Below are 16,785 nucleotides of genomic sequence, written 5' to 3'. Positions count from 1 at the left end.
TAACATTCTCCAGTTCCACCCATGCTGTTGCAAAAGGTAGGCGTTCCTTCTTTCTGCTGCATAGTATTCCACTGTGTAAGTGTACCACAGTTTTTTGATCCACTCATCTACTGATGGACACTTAGGCTGTGTCCAGCACTTGGCTATTGTAAATTGGGCTGCTATGAACATTGGGGTGCATAGGTTCTTTTGAATAGGTGTTTTGGGATTCTTAGAGTATAATCCCAGCAGCGGAATCACTGGGTCAAAAGGCAGTTCCATTTTTGGCTTTTTGAGGAAATTACAAACTGTTTCCCACAGTAGCTGCACCAGTCTGCGTTCCCGCCAACAGTGCACTAGGGTTCCCTTTTCTTTGCATCTGAGCAGCACTCATTGTTTATCCCTCATTGATATCTTAACAGCCTTAGAGGTTGTTGTTTTCTCCACTTTTCAGATGGGAAATTAGGGTTCAAATGGCTAAATGATTTGCTCGGAATTACAAAGCAATAATTAAAGCTTGATTCCAGGATTTACTGACCCCAAATTCTGAGTTCCTTATGCTATTTCTTAGAACATTATTGTAGCAAATTCCTAACTGTCAGCTCATTTCAGGAAATGAAATCACACCGAATATATTGTATATAATCCCAGGCATTCAATCAGTTGAGCTTTAGCTATATTGAATTGGACTTCCCAACTCGATGAGGACTAAAAAACCAAGAAAATGCTTGTTTCAAATACTGTTTTTTCCCCTAAAATATGATCTTGGTGGAATCTCAATATATAGAACAGTTAAAGGTGTTGACTGGATTTCATGGGCAATTTAAATCTTCATTTGTAGAAACTACTTAATTATATTGAGTCTTGGAGGATCTGATGCAGTTTATAAACTTCTGGGTTAGAACATCAGTGAGTTGATGATTTGCAAGGACTGAGCTACCATGGGAATAGTAAGCAGTGATTTTATTATGCTGCCTGATCTTTGTGATCCAGGCCATTGATCTCTGTGGAGAGGGGACTTGGACATTGTGGTAGGAAGGGTCGGTTTGGAAAGGAGATACAGAGAAGGTGAATTCTTATAGATGATAGACTGGCGAAACAGTGGGCCAGCGTCTTGCCCCTTCCCTGGGCTGCTGCTTGAGTTTGATTTTACCTGAAACCGCACACCAGAACTTGCTCCATGTCTCTTATGCCTCCGTATACCCAGTTGTTTTTATATAAAGTAATTCTGGGAGGAATTCCTTAAAATACAGAAGTCCTTTAGTAATTAGGACTGTCAGAGTGGGTGATTCCTTTTAAATTAACAGTCTGATGCTTGGGTATGCATAGTAAAATATTCTAAGCCAACCGTAAATTATGGTGTAGGGATGGCCTGATTCAGTGACTATGTCATAATTATTTTGAATGAAGCTGTAGCATTTCACTTTTCTGCAGTGAATTAAGAATTGGGATTTTTGTATCTGGGAATCGAATGTTGGTCGATTTTTGCATGAGGTTCTTATTGGATAGACTTTTATGCTCTTCTTGACTTACTAGAATCAGAGAGTCTTAGAATTGAAAGGACCTTAGAGGTTAATTGGATCCTTTCGCCAGCTGAAACAATTCCTTTGTGCACACTTGAAATATCTAAGTGTGTGTGTGTTGTGTGTTTTTAGAAAATTGATTTCATAGTTCTCCCCCATTCATTTATTTTTTCTTACCTACAATAAAAATAAGGTCATTTAAAAATTATTATGGAAACAATGTATGCCCATTATAAAATCCCCAAACAATATTGACAATTATAAGGAAGTGGTACTGTTGTTGTGGAGTGGTTTTCTTTGCATTCTTAGTATAAGTAATATTTACATACAAAATAATTTATATAATATTAAATGTAAGTTTATATATAAATGTAGAGTAATAATAAAATGAATCCACCACACAATTTAAGAACTTGATGACAAATATCATTAGCCAGTCTGTGTTTTCTGCCTGTCTCCCTCTCCTGCCTTTCCTCTAGAGGTAGTCCCTCGCATCAATTTCGTGTTTGTCACTTGCTTGCCTTTTCAAAAAAATATATTCACTCACATTTTTTTATACCTCTAAAGTCAATTGCAGCAAAAGTAAATGAATGGGACTATATGAAACTAAAAAGCTTCTGCACAGCAAAAGGAACAAAACAAAAAGGCAACTGACTGAATCGGAGATAATTTGCAAACAAAGCTTGGATGAGGGGTTAATATCCAAAATATATAAAGAACTCATAAAATCAATTGCTTCATTTTGTTTCTTTTTGAGATTTATAAAAGTGGTATCTTATTATATGCAGTCTTCTGTGATTTGCTTTTTTCTATCATTATTGTGCTCTCTGTTACTTTTTTTTCTTTTTTAAAAATTAAATTTATTGGGGTGACATTGGTTAATAAAATTATGTAGGTTTCTGATGTACAATCCTAATAAATCATCTGTATATTGTGTTATGTTCACCACCCAAAGTCAAGTCTCTTTTCCATCACCCTTTATCCCCCCTGTACCCTTTTCTACCTCCCCCAACCCCCGATTCATTCGTGTTTTATGTATAGCTACAGTTTACTTTGCAGTATATCATTCCATTTGATGAATATTTCACAATTTACTAGTCTCCTTTGGGCATTTGGATTGTTAACAGATTTTTTTCTACTACTTACAATGTTAATATTGATATTTGTGCTGTATTTGTTCAAGAATTTCTCGGCTCTAACACTTAGGATGTAATTACTGAGTTTAGGCTATGAGAATGTTCATTTTACAAGATAGTGCTAAATTGTTTTTCAAAATTTTGCTACCAAATCATACTTAGATCAACATGATCAAAAATTCCCATTGTTCTGCGTCTTAGGCAAAAATTAAGAAGTTGCCAAGTGGTTATAGTAGTATTTTAATTTTTTTGGCATGAGTTTAATAAATGGGAGTTGATGCCATATTAATTATTTTCATTTTCTTTGTGGATTGGATTTCTTTTTTCCTAGTAAAATAAATTACGTTGACATTTAGTACACCAACCACATTTTGTCAGCATTTTATTACTTTCTGTACTTATCTTTGGCAAACTCCTATCTATATTTGTATGTAATATAGTAATATTAAAGTATGTGCTTTCAAATATATGAAATAAGTTTACTTTGCCTTTCAAAAATTATTATTTCATGCTTTTTAGAAGTAATACAACATGCATTTTAGAAGTAATTTATATGTATATTTTAATTTAAAGCACAAATTTGCAAAAGAATAATCCAGTGCATAAGTTAACTGAGGAGGAGCTGCTGGCATTTACTTCGGTGAGTAAAGTCTTTTTTCTTTCCATTTTCATTGTTTTTCCTTGTAAGTTATTTTGCCTCTGGTAATTCTTGCCTCAGATTGCTCACGTTGAAACACTGCCACTTAAGGGAACTAAGGGAACAAACACAAAACCAGAATCTATCTTGCTGCTCATTTAAACATAAGCATTTTTTTTGTTCTTGCTCCGATTTGAGGGTAGTGACCAAATGTTTCTTGTTCATTGTTCCCAGAGCACCGCATAGAACAGGTGCTCAATAAAGGTTGAAGGAGTAAACGAAGAAACAGAGCAGAAATTTGAATCATCGTTCTGAAGCCACTGTAGTGTACAGCTCTTAGTAAAACCGAGGCTGATGCCTGCGTGGGTGTGATGGGTAGAGGACTTGAGGGAGCGCGGAGCAAAACCAGGGGGGCACCGGTTATAGAGGCTGGGGGCGGAGCGGTGTCGTGGGCGTGAGGGACCACGGAGAGCAGTCAGGAGAAGAGCTGCGGGCTCGGACCGCTAGGGGCGCGCTGCTTGTCTGTGAGGACAGTTTCAGTGGAGGGTCTGGGGAGTCATTCCAGAGGATTAAGGACAGAATGGCGTATGGGAAAATAAATTTGATAAAGAACACAGTTGGAGAAGAGCGGCAGTGAAAAGGAAAGGCAGAGGAATAGCTATCTGAGGATTTGAGATCAAAGAAGGCTTTTCAAAGAGAGGAAGGTCACAGATGAAGGGGTCAGTCAGGGTCTCCCCAGCTTTATGGAGGAAAAGGAGCTATGTGAGTTTTTAAGGAATGCAAGTTGCTTAAGATACATCATTTCTTTCAAAGGCATTTTTATATCGTGGTTGGGCCTCAAGTTAGAATTCTGATGTTTTATTCTTTTGTTTTTGTTTCAGATAAGGCAAAAATAAAGTACTTTTATCTGATAGAAAGAAAAGCTCCCTTACTTTGTACTGTAATATAAATTTTGCAAGTTACCGTCTTCTATATACCATTTTGGAACTGGTCAGATGTTAATCCTTTGAGTTCTCTGGGTTCCCATTTTATTTTTTCACTTCTTAGAAATCTTTGGTGTTTATTATAGCATGCCTGTGTTTAGGTTACTATGTAAAAATGTCCTTATTTTTTGTTACATATGCTCTCAGGAATTTGTCAAGTAAAACGTTACAAAATTTAAAAAAAAGATATTAAAAATTATCATGTACTTCCCATTTATTTATGCAGCTAATATCTGTCGAATGTTTAAAATGTACTAAGGATTGCGCCGGTTATTGGGGATACAGCAGTGAACAATCCTTCCCTCTTGGAGTTTTTCCATCAGTTTACATTCCTGTGGGGGAAATGCACAGCAGACGAAGAGAGGAATACCTAGAAGTGCGCAGGAGAAATGTGAAGCAGGGTAAGGGAGTAAGGATGGGAATGACGGCTGTGCTAGACAAGGCGGCGGGGAAGGTTCCGTGCGAAGATGACGCTGAACTAGGGCTGCGTGAGGTGGGGCACAGAGAAGCAGGTGGGGCTCTGGACCAGTGGGGAGCTGCAGTCAGTGTAGGGCAGTTCAGAGCTGGATGAGGACAAGTGTCTAGGTGACGAATGGTGACTAGGACGCTTGTGTTTCTTCTGATGACTGAAGGAAACAGGATGCAGCATAGGATAGGAAGTGGCCTTGCCGGCCTCTCCTGGGGAGGACGCTCGGGTCTGGTCTCATAAGTGGTTGATGGTAGTATATACTGTCCGCACTTGTGCTGAAAAGACTCTAAGATACTCTACTTACATTCAAACAGTAAATTTTTTTTAACTTTTCTTGTAGGGGGGGTTATATTGCTTCCTTTTAAACAGTTTTCCTACTTCTTTTCTGATTCTTTTTCTTTTTTTTAAATTTCTTTTCCCCATCCTCATTCCTCTAAATTGTGAGGTCCTTCTGAAGAAATTAGCTCCAATAACTTTTGGTGCCCGTTCACTTACCCCTCCTGGTTCGCAGTGAAGACTGTAAATTCATATTGCATACTTTCCCCCCATGGCTTCATAAGACATGTTTCTTGCTCTCTTTCCCCCTCCAGCTCTTTTCAAAATCAGAACTGACCTGAGGACTGACCTCTCTTTGGCGGAAAGCTACGTGACGACAGCGCTGCATAGTGTTAGGCTTAGCTTTTCTGGAAGATGAGTTTGTTATCCCAACTAAACATTTAGCTGGTAAGAAGTGAGGCAACGAACTTCTATGTGAGGAGGGTTTTTAGTAGCCCCATGCCGGCTTCGGACTCTATACCACCCCGTTCTTTTTTTAATCCCAAAGGAAGCATACAGAATATGCTAGAAAAACCCAAATGAGCCCTTGTCACCTCTTCCTTTTATCTGTCAGTTCTTCCTGTAACCAGGGGTGTCCCACTTTGTGGTGTCTCTGGGCCACACTGGAAGAAGAGTTGTCTCGGGCCACACATGACATACACAAACACTAATGAAAACTGATGAGCAAAAAAAAGATTTTAAGTAAATTTACCATTTTGTGTTGGGCTGATTCATAGCTGTCCTTGGCCTCATGCGGCCTGTGGGCTGTGGGCCGTGGGTTGGACACTTTGTACGTGATACTGAATGGATAATAAGGTGAATTACAAGTGGCTCCTGGTTTTAATGAAGAATTTCATTGACATTTATATCTTATATAACTATATATCTTGTATATAAATATCCTTTATTTGTAACCTATTATTTATAACTCTAAAAGAGTATTTAAGGCAAGAGGGAACACTTTTAGGTGCTACCCTACTTTTGAATTCTTGAACTTTTGCCTGTGCTTCTCTTTGAGTACGAATCATATTTGGACTTATGGTATAACTATGTGTGTGTCTTATCTTCCCCATAGACCATAAACTCCCAGTTTTAGGGACTGGGCTCTGTTCTTTGGGTCTTCTACAAGGTCTGGGACAATGCTTTAGTACTTTACTGATAGTTGCTGCTTAATAAATGTGTGCAGACTAGGAGAATGAATGAAATGCAGGGCGGAGCAAAAGTGGGTTTGCAGTTGTTTGTATGGAAAATAACAAAATAATTAATAAATAATAATACAAGAATAAACTCTGTGTTTTGTGTATACATAATTATAAAACTACTTTTGCCCCACCCTGTATACAAAATCCTGCAACAGAATTTATTCCTGTCCTACAGCTTGGTGCTGCCTTACTCCACTTAGTTCTAGAATTTAGGTGCCCTGCTTTAACCTGGTGACCGCCAAGTGTAGCTGTGCCTAGCGGTAGGGATAACCACTTGTTTCATTTTTCTCTTCTGTAAAACGGGTGAAGGAGTAATGTGCTCTCCTCCCAGAGCACTGTTTTGAGGATCAAATTGCAGAATCGGTGTGAACGTACTTCCAGAAGGTAGAGGCTGGTACACCCATAGCACTCAGTGCTGAGCCAGGCCTCCTGGTCACTGGTTTGTAGGGGAGTGTTTCTGTTTAAAGGAATAGAATTTTTGAAGTGGGCCAGACCTGTTTGGCATTGGCTATAGAATTGGAAGAGAAGGGAGCAGAGAGGAAAGAAATGGCACACCGTTTCTTGCTGGGTACTCTTTCCCTGCTCTGCTGCGGCATTGGCGGCCTGCGCCCGGGGCTGTGAGGCATCTTCCTTTGCTGACAGAAGAGCAAATACAACAGACGTCTTAATACTCCCACCACAGAATGTAAGCATTGGAGGGACAGGACCGTGGTTATTGGACATTTGGTAAATATTTATTGAATGAACAAGTGGATGCTTTATAGGCCCTGAATGTCATTCAGTTGTAATGAACTCTCCTAAAGTTTATTGAAATGATGGTGTAACCTTTTTTTTTTTTTTTTTTTTTGGAGACATTTTGCCGGTGCTTTCATGTTAGTGTAGCATTTGAAATATATGTGAGATGTGTTTGGAAAATGTTTTTATTCAGCAAGGCGAAAAGCTTGTACTAAAAGGAATACTTCATCTTTTTTTAGTTGTCACTGTGAAGTGCTATTCCTGAGATATTATATCTGCACATTTCAGGAAAACTGAATGAGTCATAGTAAAAATAACTTGTACTGTTTTAGGGAGTCTTTATGTTGTATCGCCTTGATAATTTAAAATTAGCTGTGTTATTTACGTTATTTCCTTTCAGATTAGCCAAGTCAGTGACATTCAGGTAATGCTTTTAATTTCCTTTCATTGTTGAAAACAGGAACAATTTTGTTAATTCAGACAGGTGTTTCAGTTTTAATTGGCACAAGTTTTGCTTAAATGTGAATTGACATTGGTAATCTGCCTTCTGACCGTCTGTCTACTTGGGTCCCCAAGGTTTCCGTAATGAAAAAAGGAAAAGGACTTTGGAAGTTACACATTCTATTGTATGTGTTTTCTCTTTCTGCTATTACATTTAAAACTATTTAATTACTATTTATGAACATAAAATAGTTTGCCGACCACTTTTAGATTAAAATGATCACCTGTTTTTCTTCTACAGCATAGCCATTTCTTAATTTTTATTTATTTATTTATTTATTTTGAAAGATGTTATTTATTTTTAGAGAGGGGGAAGGGAAGGAGAAAGAGAGGGAAACATTGATGTGTGGTTGCCTCTGTGTGCGCCCCCTGTTGGGGACCGGGCCCGCAACCCAGCCATGTGCCCTGACTGGGAATCGAACCAGCGACCCTTTGGTTCGCAGGCTGGCACTCAGTCCACTGAGCCAGACCAGTCAGGGCTCATTTCTTAATTTTTAAAGATAGACAATATAACTTTGTTTTTTTAAAAAAAGATTACTTATTTTTTAGAAAAAACAGAAAGGAGGGAGAAAGAGAAGGGAGTGAAACATTGATGTGAGAGAGAAACATGGGTCAGCCCTGACCAGGGACTGAACCTACAACCCAGGCATGTACCCTGATCGGAAATCGAACCTGCAACCTTTGCTTTGTGGAGCGATGCCCAACCAACTGAGCCACAGTGATCAGGGCGGTGCTATAACTGGGTGAGGGAGCCACAAGACTTCTGATGGTGTTAGCATTACATGATGACATGTTCTACAGTATGTTAAACCGGAAAGCTCAGAATTTTGAATTTCTTTATGGTTTGAATACTTGTTTCCCAAAATGTCACTCTGTGTATTTTAATTTAATAGGCATTCATTAATAACGAACCTTGTAACTATCTCTGTGTTATACCTTGCTAACTTTTATAAAAGCAGGAGATGGATGTGTTTCATTTCTTGTATCAGTTTATAGGTTAACTAAGCAGAAGCTTAATGAGTATTTTTTGACTGGAGTTATTTGGAATTAGTTGTTACATATCCTGTTTCAGGAATAGACAGAATCAGTAATAGGATTTGTGGGCTCTTACAAGATTCTTACCTTACCACCCTCTGTTTTGGTACCTGCTACTTCTTCACAGTTAACATGACTTAAGGGTAACCCTTGTTTGTGGGTTTAGTTTCAGTCACGTTGGAGTAACTGGTACTGGATTTGAACTCAGATTATAAACAACTGCAAAACTGAACAGACTATATGAAACAGAAATATATAAAAAGGATGATAATTCATGACCAAATAGTATTCATCTCAGGAATGCACAATTAGTTTAATGTGAAGCAATCAATGCAATTTAACTTACTAGTGTAGTAAAGAAGAGCTACAGAGTTATCTCAGTAGAAACAAAAGCATTCGGAAAAATTCAACAGATTTTTATTACAAAACCTCTAGTGAACTAGGAATGGAAGGGGTGATCAGCCTGAAAAAGTGCATTTATGGAAAAATCCACAGCTAAAATCATTATTGATGATAAACAATCTTTCCCATCAACTAAGATCAGGAAAAAGTCACTTCTGTTCTCCATTTAACTGGAAATTCCAGTGATTACAATAGATACAAAGAAGATATAAAAGGTATTCAGATTAGAAAGGAATATATAAAATTATTATCATGCATAGATAGCAACTGTGTATATAGGAAACTGTAAAGAATTGATATGAAAGCTGCTAGAACTAATAAGCAAGGTCTGAGAATACAAGGTCACTATTACAAAGTCATGTTTATATGTTATTAGAAATTAATAATTGGAAAAGACATTTTGAAACCACTTATGATAGCATAAAATATGAAATGTTCAGTGATAAATTTAATTGAAATATAGGACCTGTATACCAAAAATGACAATGTTGAGTGGAATTAAAGATCTAAATATCCAAGAGATTTACAGAGTCCGTGGATTGGAATGCATAATATTGTTGAGTTGACAATGCTGCCAAAACTGAGCTGTAAATTAAATCAGATAGCAGTCAGAATTCCAGTAGGCACTCTTTTTCCTTTGCAGAAATTGAGAAGCTGACTTTAAAATTTATTTAGAGAATTTCTGTTTATGTGATAGCCAAATAAGCTCTGACTGGAGCTGTCCTTCAGCAGATAAAAATTATGAACTATGGACAAAATGCAAAAAACCAAAAATGAACTACCTGATGACACTCGGGACCAAAGACAGAATGATTCTGGAGATGATATTTTGCTTGGAAAAAGAGAATGACATTGGGTGATTTTCTTGTTTTTGTTGTTTCTGTTGTGTGGCTAAATATCAGTATCTTACACGCAAGGCAACTAAGACTTTGATAGCAGTTCTATAAGTTTAAGGACAGAGTTTGGGGCTACCATGGCCCCAGGAGGAGGGGGACATTTCATAAAGGACAGAGTCCTTGGTGAGGATTCTTATGTGCTGTGTATAAACTTTGCCTAAGCTTGGGTCAGCCCTCAGTTGCACATGTGTAGGGCATACACCAAGTAGCTCAGCTAAGGATAAAGGAGCTCGGATGAGGTTTGAGCAGCCTCTGTGCTGCAGGTTTAGTCAAACCAAGTGATGTGCTAAGGCATGAGCCCAACACTTTGGAGCAACATAACCAAAATCACACTCAATAATATAACATTCACAATATGTAGGATATCATTTAGAATTGCTCAGCAAATGAAGAGTGAAGAAAATGCGAACCATTTATAAGAGAAAAGACAGTCAGTGGAGACTGACTGTGAATTGACCTGGATGTTTGGAATTAGGAAACAAGGATTAAAGGGAAAAAGCTCCTTTAATTATATGCAATGACATAAAGGGAAAATGCTTGTGCAGTCACAAAGACAGGACCATGTAGAGAAAAATAGAAACCATAAAAAAAAGAACGACATGGAAATCTTAAAAGTGAACGTGTGTGAAATAAAGATTCTCTGGATGAGATTAACTGTTGAATGGAGATGATATAGGAAAGCGAGAGCTTGAAAATAGGTCCATAGAAACTAGTCTGAAGAAGAGAGACAAAAAAGATAAAAATAATAAACAAGGCCTCTTGGACATGTGGGACACTATCAAAATGCCTAACACACATGTACGTCGAGTGCCAAAAGGAGAGGATAGGGCAGAAAAAATATTTGAAGAAATAATGGCTAAAACTTTCCCAAAATGTATGAAAGTCATATAGAGGCATACCTCAGAGATACTGAGGTTTGGTTCCAGAGCACCACAGTCAAGTGAGTATCACAATAAAGTACATCATAGGCTTTTGCTAGTGGAGGGTCGTGCCTTCAATTTGTTAAGCACACACACACAACAATTGTGAAGTGCAGTAAAGCTAAGTGAAATAAAACAAGTTATGCCTGTATTTATGGATTCAAGAAGCACACTGAGAGCTAAGCAAAGAAAACCACGCCTATGTTATATCATAGTTAACTTTGTGAAGATAAAACAAAGAAAATGTCTTCAAATGAAAGAGAAAAATGACATTAAATAAGGGGAAACAATGATGGCAAATGTGGCCAACTTCTCATAGGACTATGGGGGATAGAAGACAATGGAACAGCATTTTTAAAGTGCCAAAAGAAAAAAGTATCACCCCAGAATTCTATTGCTATATATAATAAAATATCTTTCAACAGTTATGGCCAAATGAAGATATTTTCAGATAAAAGAAAACAAAGAGATTTGTTGTCAGCAGATCTGTACTATGAAAATGTTAAAGGGAATCCTTTAGGTTGAAGTGAAATAATCTAATATAGAAACTCACGTGTTCAGTTTGAAATAAAAAAACATCTGAAATGGTAAACATCTGGATAAATATACAAGAACACCATTTTTCTTACTGTGTCTTTGAAATACATATTTCTATTCAAAACAAATGATAAGTTTATCTTTTGGTATTTTCCAAACTACCTAGAAAATAATACAGGGGTGGATAAATGGACATCCGTGATTGCTAGGCTTCTACATTACACGTGAAGAATTACACTGTAATTATAAGTAGATTGTGAACAAGGAAAAATACTGTTATTCTAGAGCAGCCATTTAAAAATGCAAAGGCATCTAGCGAAAACCCTAATGGAAAGTTAAAAGGGCAACCTGAAATATTTTCAGATAACTCAAAAAGAAGGCAGGAAAGGCACTACAATGGAACAACAAATAAATGCAGTCATATCTATGATTATATTAAATGCTAACAGATAAATGCTCCAAATAAAAGTCAAAGATTATCAGAATGGAAAAACAACTATAGGCTCTTTCTAAGAAATGTACTTTAAATAAAAACATTCAGATTGAAAATAAATGGACAGAAAAATACCCAATATAAACATTAAGTATAAAAGTTTGGATTTGCTAAATTAATATCAGATAAAATGGGCTTCATTAGAAAGAGGATACCCAGAGACAGGGCTATTTTCATAGTAATAAAGAGAAAATTTACCAGGAAGACAACAGTCATAAGTGCGTATGTGCTTAATGATAGCTACACAGAACATGAAGCCAAAACTGACAGAATGAGAGTGAGAAATAGACAATGCTACAGGCGTAGTTGGAGATTTTAACAATCCTTTCAGCAATTGATAGAACAACTAGACAAAAATAGTGAGTAAATGCAATGATAATTTGTACAGTACTACCCGCCAACTTGACCTAATTGGCATTTACAGGACAGTGCCCTCATGATACAGTCACCCCTGGGTGTCTGCCAGGGCCCTCCTGGGACGCCACAATCCGCCGGTGCTCAAGTCCCTTGTATAAAATAAAACAGTATTTTCATATAATTTACACATACATTTTGTATACTTTAAGTCATTTCCACGTTACTTATAAAGCCTAATAGAATGTAAATACTGTATAAGTAGTTGTACTGTATAGGGAAAAATGACAAGAAAAATAAATCTGTAAATGATCGGTACAGACTCAGCCCTCATAGACCTGACCACATATTACAAGCCAACAAAAACATATTTTTTTTTAGAGTATTTTTTTTGATTCATGGTTGGTTAAATATGGAACCCCTGGATATGGAGGGCCAATTGTTATTTGAATATGGGGGGGGGGTGAGATTTATTTATTAAAAACTGTGTATTTATTCTTACATGTTTAACTTCAGTCAGCTTCAAAGTACTCTCCATCTGATGCAATATACCTATTGACACGTCTTTTTCCCCACTGCTCAGAACAGTTTTTGAATTTGTCGATTTTGATGTCTTTTAGTGCTTCTGCTGGGTTTTTTTTTTTTTTTGGTTTGTTTGTTTTTGTTTTACCTCTTCCACATCAGCAAAATATTTCCCTTTGAGGACGTTTTTTCATCAAGGGAAACAAAAGTCACTTGGGGTGAGATGGAGTGAATAGTGGCATAGGGGTCGTGCCTTTTTTTTGGTCAAAAACTGCTGAACACTCAGTGTGGTGTGGACAGGTGTGCTCGTAAGTCACCGATCATGAAATGGGCAAACATGTTGAGTCTTCAAAAAAAATTCACTGAAGCCAAATGCAGCCTCTCACAACAACGCCAGCTGGTACACTGATATAGATGGGTTCCTAGAACACTCAACTAGTGGGGAAGCCTTTAGTACAAGGGGCTTGCTCTACAGAAAATAATTCTGGTATTTTTTGGGTACCTCCTTGTATATTTCTTTGCAAGTGTACATGTTCAGAAAGACCATATGCTGGGCCAGTAAAACAAGTTTCAATGGATAAAAAATTAACATCAAAATGAGTATATTCTCTTTCTATAACAATTAAATTTGAGATAAATAACTATTAGGGGTCTAGAAAATCTCAAAATATTTAGAAATCAAATGATTAAACAGCACTGATCCATGACAGTACATGGATCAGTGAAGAAATCACAAAGGAAATTTGTATATGAAAGTCAACCATTAACCTAAATCATTGACTCCAGTGTTATAACAATTTTCTTATGTTTCCTTAAAGTAAAATTGTTGTAACATTGGGGTAATGAACAGTTTTTAACTAGGATACTAAGTGCATGAACCATAAAAGAAAAATTGGATAAAAAGATAAATTGGACTTTATTAAAATTAAAACCTTCTGTTCTTTGAAGAACATTATTAAGAAAATGAATAGACAAGACACAGACTGGGAGAAACTATTTACAGTACATATATCTTTTAAAGGACTTGTATCCAGAATAAATACTCTTTCCAACTCGGTAATGGAAAAGCAAACACACCAATTAAAAAGGGATAAATGATTTGAACAGACGCTCAAGAGCATAAAAAAATGCTTAATAGCATTAATCATTAGGAAAATGCAAATTAAAACCACAAGATACCACTTTGGAGCTCTCATACATTGCAAATGTAATGTAAAATGGTACAACCACTTTGGAACAAAGTTAATCATCAGTTCCACTTCTAGGTATTTATCAGACGGACACACCAGTATTCACAGTATTCAATCCATAATAGCTTAAATCTGGAAACAACCCAAATGTACCTCAACAAGTGAAAGATAAACTGCCATGAATTTATCTAAAGAAATAATTCTCAGCAGTAAAAAGAAATGAAGTACTGATACATGTACTTCATGTGGGTGAATCTGAAAAACATGATTTTGAGTTAAAGAAGCCAGATTGTATGACTTCATTTCAGTGGAATTCTAAAATAGGCGAAGGGACATCATAATGCTGGAACATCAGTCACGTATGGATACTTCAGTATTGATACACAGAGGTGCAAGGGAACTTTTTGGGTTGATGGAAATTTTGTGTATCTTAATTATGGGGTTGTTACATAGGTGTATACATTTCTCAAAATAGAGCAAACACTACACTAAATATGGTTTTGTTTTATTGTATGTATCTTATATTTCAGTAAAGTCACTAAGAATATCCTAAAGGAGGAAATGCATATATATTATTTAGAGCTATCATGCGGAAGATTAATTAGTTTATTGCAATCGATTTTGGTTTCAGTGTAGATTTATCCTTGTCATCAGTTTCAGAAGTACAGCACAAAATACTCAATCTACCTAATGTATTAAGTGGAAAAATGTGTTGTAGAAGGAGAACAAATTCCCAGTAGGAAATTGCTCAGTCTCTACATTTGGTATGAAGCATATTCCTTTTTTAAGGCAAAATCGGGCTAGTTTTTACCAAATATTTTTGGAAACCTGTGTTCAAAATAAACTCCAAAATTTAAGTGGAGGAATATACCGTGTAGAGCTGCAGGTGGGGTTACTTTTGACCCTTAGCGTCTAATATAGGTTACTGATATTAAAATGTTTGTTGAACTTTTCATGCTCATGATTAAGAGTCCACATGCACAACAAAGAGAAGGACAGCTAAGATGAATGTAAAATCTTAGTTCATAGATCAGGAAACTTGTGTATATAATAGCATAGGTAATTGACATCTAAAATAAAGTGAGGTATTAATATGTGATTTCAAGCAGCTTTTTGTGTTAATGGATATAAAAATAGCTAAGTAGTAGAATTTAATTATTTTAAATCTGTAAATACTATTTTCAGTAGAATCTTTATCAGGCCTGGAGATTAAACTATTGGTTGTATGGTAAAATTTTAACAAATGGGTAAAGAGTAGATATACAGGAATTTTTTGTATTACTCTCACAATTTTTCTGAAAGAAAACAAATTTGAAAATAAAAAATTAAAGGAAAAAACCTCTGGCACAAAACTGTATAGAAAATAAGAAAAGCCCATCATCACCTCATGGCTACATAATCAGTCTTATTCGTGCTGAAGATGTGAGCAGCCGTCTGGAATGTGCTCAGGCCACCATTGAACTTCTGTCAGTCTGCCTTGTCTCCCACTGGGTTTCAGCCTTGTGTCTTGCTCCACGTTGTCTTTAGTTGCAAAGGAAATAGAGAGGAGTATGAAATAAACCTAATGACACAGCTTAAAAGAAAGAAAGAAAGGGGAGTCAAGGACCAGGGATCAGCAGCTTCCACTCCTGGCAGTATGGCAGACCAGGTGCTCTGGGAGCCCCCAGGTGCGGAACAGTTAAACCCCGGAAAGGATGCTCGCTAAGACATTGCTAGTCTCCCAGGAAGTAGAGGAGGTGTCTAAGGAGTCTTCCCACGTGACTTAAGTACATACATATGTGCACAGACACAAAGAGAAATTAAATTAGCAGCTAGGGGTGGGACCAGAAATGAGAGGCAGGGAGCTGGGGTCGCGGCAGGCAGCTGTGAAGGATGGAATTAGCTGAAGTAATAGCCCTTCAGAGTGTCCCATCGAGGCAAGACCCTTGGGAGGGTGAAGTGACCCTATATTCATGGGGTTGCCTGGCTATGGCCGCAGAAACCAATCTCTCAAGAAGAAAACATCTCTAATCCCAAATCAGAACTGAGCAGTGAACTCACAATTAAAGATCAAACAGAAGAGAGGCAAGCCGCTGTGACTGAGAATCAACAAAAACACCAAACAATAAACAAAACTGAATGCAGTTTTCTGATTCATAATATAGAACAGCTGTATAGGGAACATTTAAAAAAATACAGGGTGTAATCACAAAGATAGCTGAACAACTTCTGTTATTAGACTTATGATTTAGGAGAGAAAATATAATTTGTAGAAATAATTTGATATTAAAAAGCAGATTAAAGAAAAATGTAACCTGTGCTTATCCTGACCAGAGAAATGTTGTAAAACACCAAGTTGTATATAGCAGGTATTCCAGAAATTCCAGTGTTAGCAGTATACCTAAGAAACTCTTGCATCTGCATCAGTAGAAATGTACAAGAACGTTTGATACTAGCAGTGTTTTATAATGGCAGACAACTAGAAACAACCTAAATGTTTGTTGACAGGAGAATGGATAAATTATCTTACCTTATATTACAATTGTGAAATACACAACAGCGAGGTGAAAAATAAATGAACTATAGCTATAAGTAACAACACAGATAAGTTTTTTAAATGTAATGATGATAAGTTAAAAAAAAAACCCCAGCCCCACCCTGGCTGGTGTGGCTCAGGGGGTTGAGTGCTGGCCTGCAAACCAAAAGGTCGCCAATTCAATTCCCAGTCAGGGCACATGCCTGGGTTGTGGGCCAGGTCCCCAGTTGGGGGAATGTGAGAGGTAACCAATTGATTCATCTCTTGCACACTGATGTTTCTCTCCCTCCCTTCCCTGCTCCCTAAAAGTAAATAAATTAATTAATAAACCGGTCCCATATTCACAGGTGTTTATGTAATTATACTTTATAACTTAGATTTCAGTTACTTCTAATCTGTATATATAAAATAATAAAAATATCTAAAAAACTATTTTGAGCA

At 36.9% G+C, this 16,785-nt stretch overlaps 1 protein-coding gene across 1 annotated transcript in view; it reads left to right on the top strand.

Moving 5' to 3' along the window:
- The window catches only part of TTC27 (tetratricopeptide repeat domain 27), a 142,209-nt gene that overhangs the window by 32,212 nt on the left and 93,212 nt on the right, over positions 1–16,785 (top strand). Inside the window, exon 9 of the mRNA XM_054568042.1 lies at positions 3,212–3,278. Coding sequence (XP_054424017.1) covers positions 3,212–3,278 — 67 coding nt within the window. The remainder of the gene's footprint in view (positions 1–3,211; positions 3,279–16,785) is intronic.

Source organism: Pteronotus mesoamericanus, unplaced genomic scaffold (genome assembly GCF_021234165.1).
Source record: "Pteronotus mesoamericanus isolate MK-2021 breed Mesoamerican mustached bat unplaced genomic scaffold, CSHL_Meso_final contig_101, whole genome shotgun sequence".
Taxonomy (NCBI): Eukaryota; Metazoa; Chordata; class Mammalia; order Chiroptera; family Mormoopidae; genus Pteronotus; species Pteronotus mesoamericanus.
The sequence above is the reverse complement of the archived record's forward strand: the minus strand, read 5'-3'. Positions and strand labels throughout refer to the sequence as shown.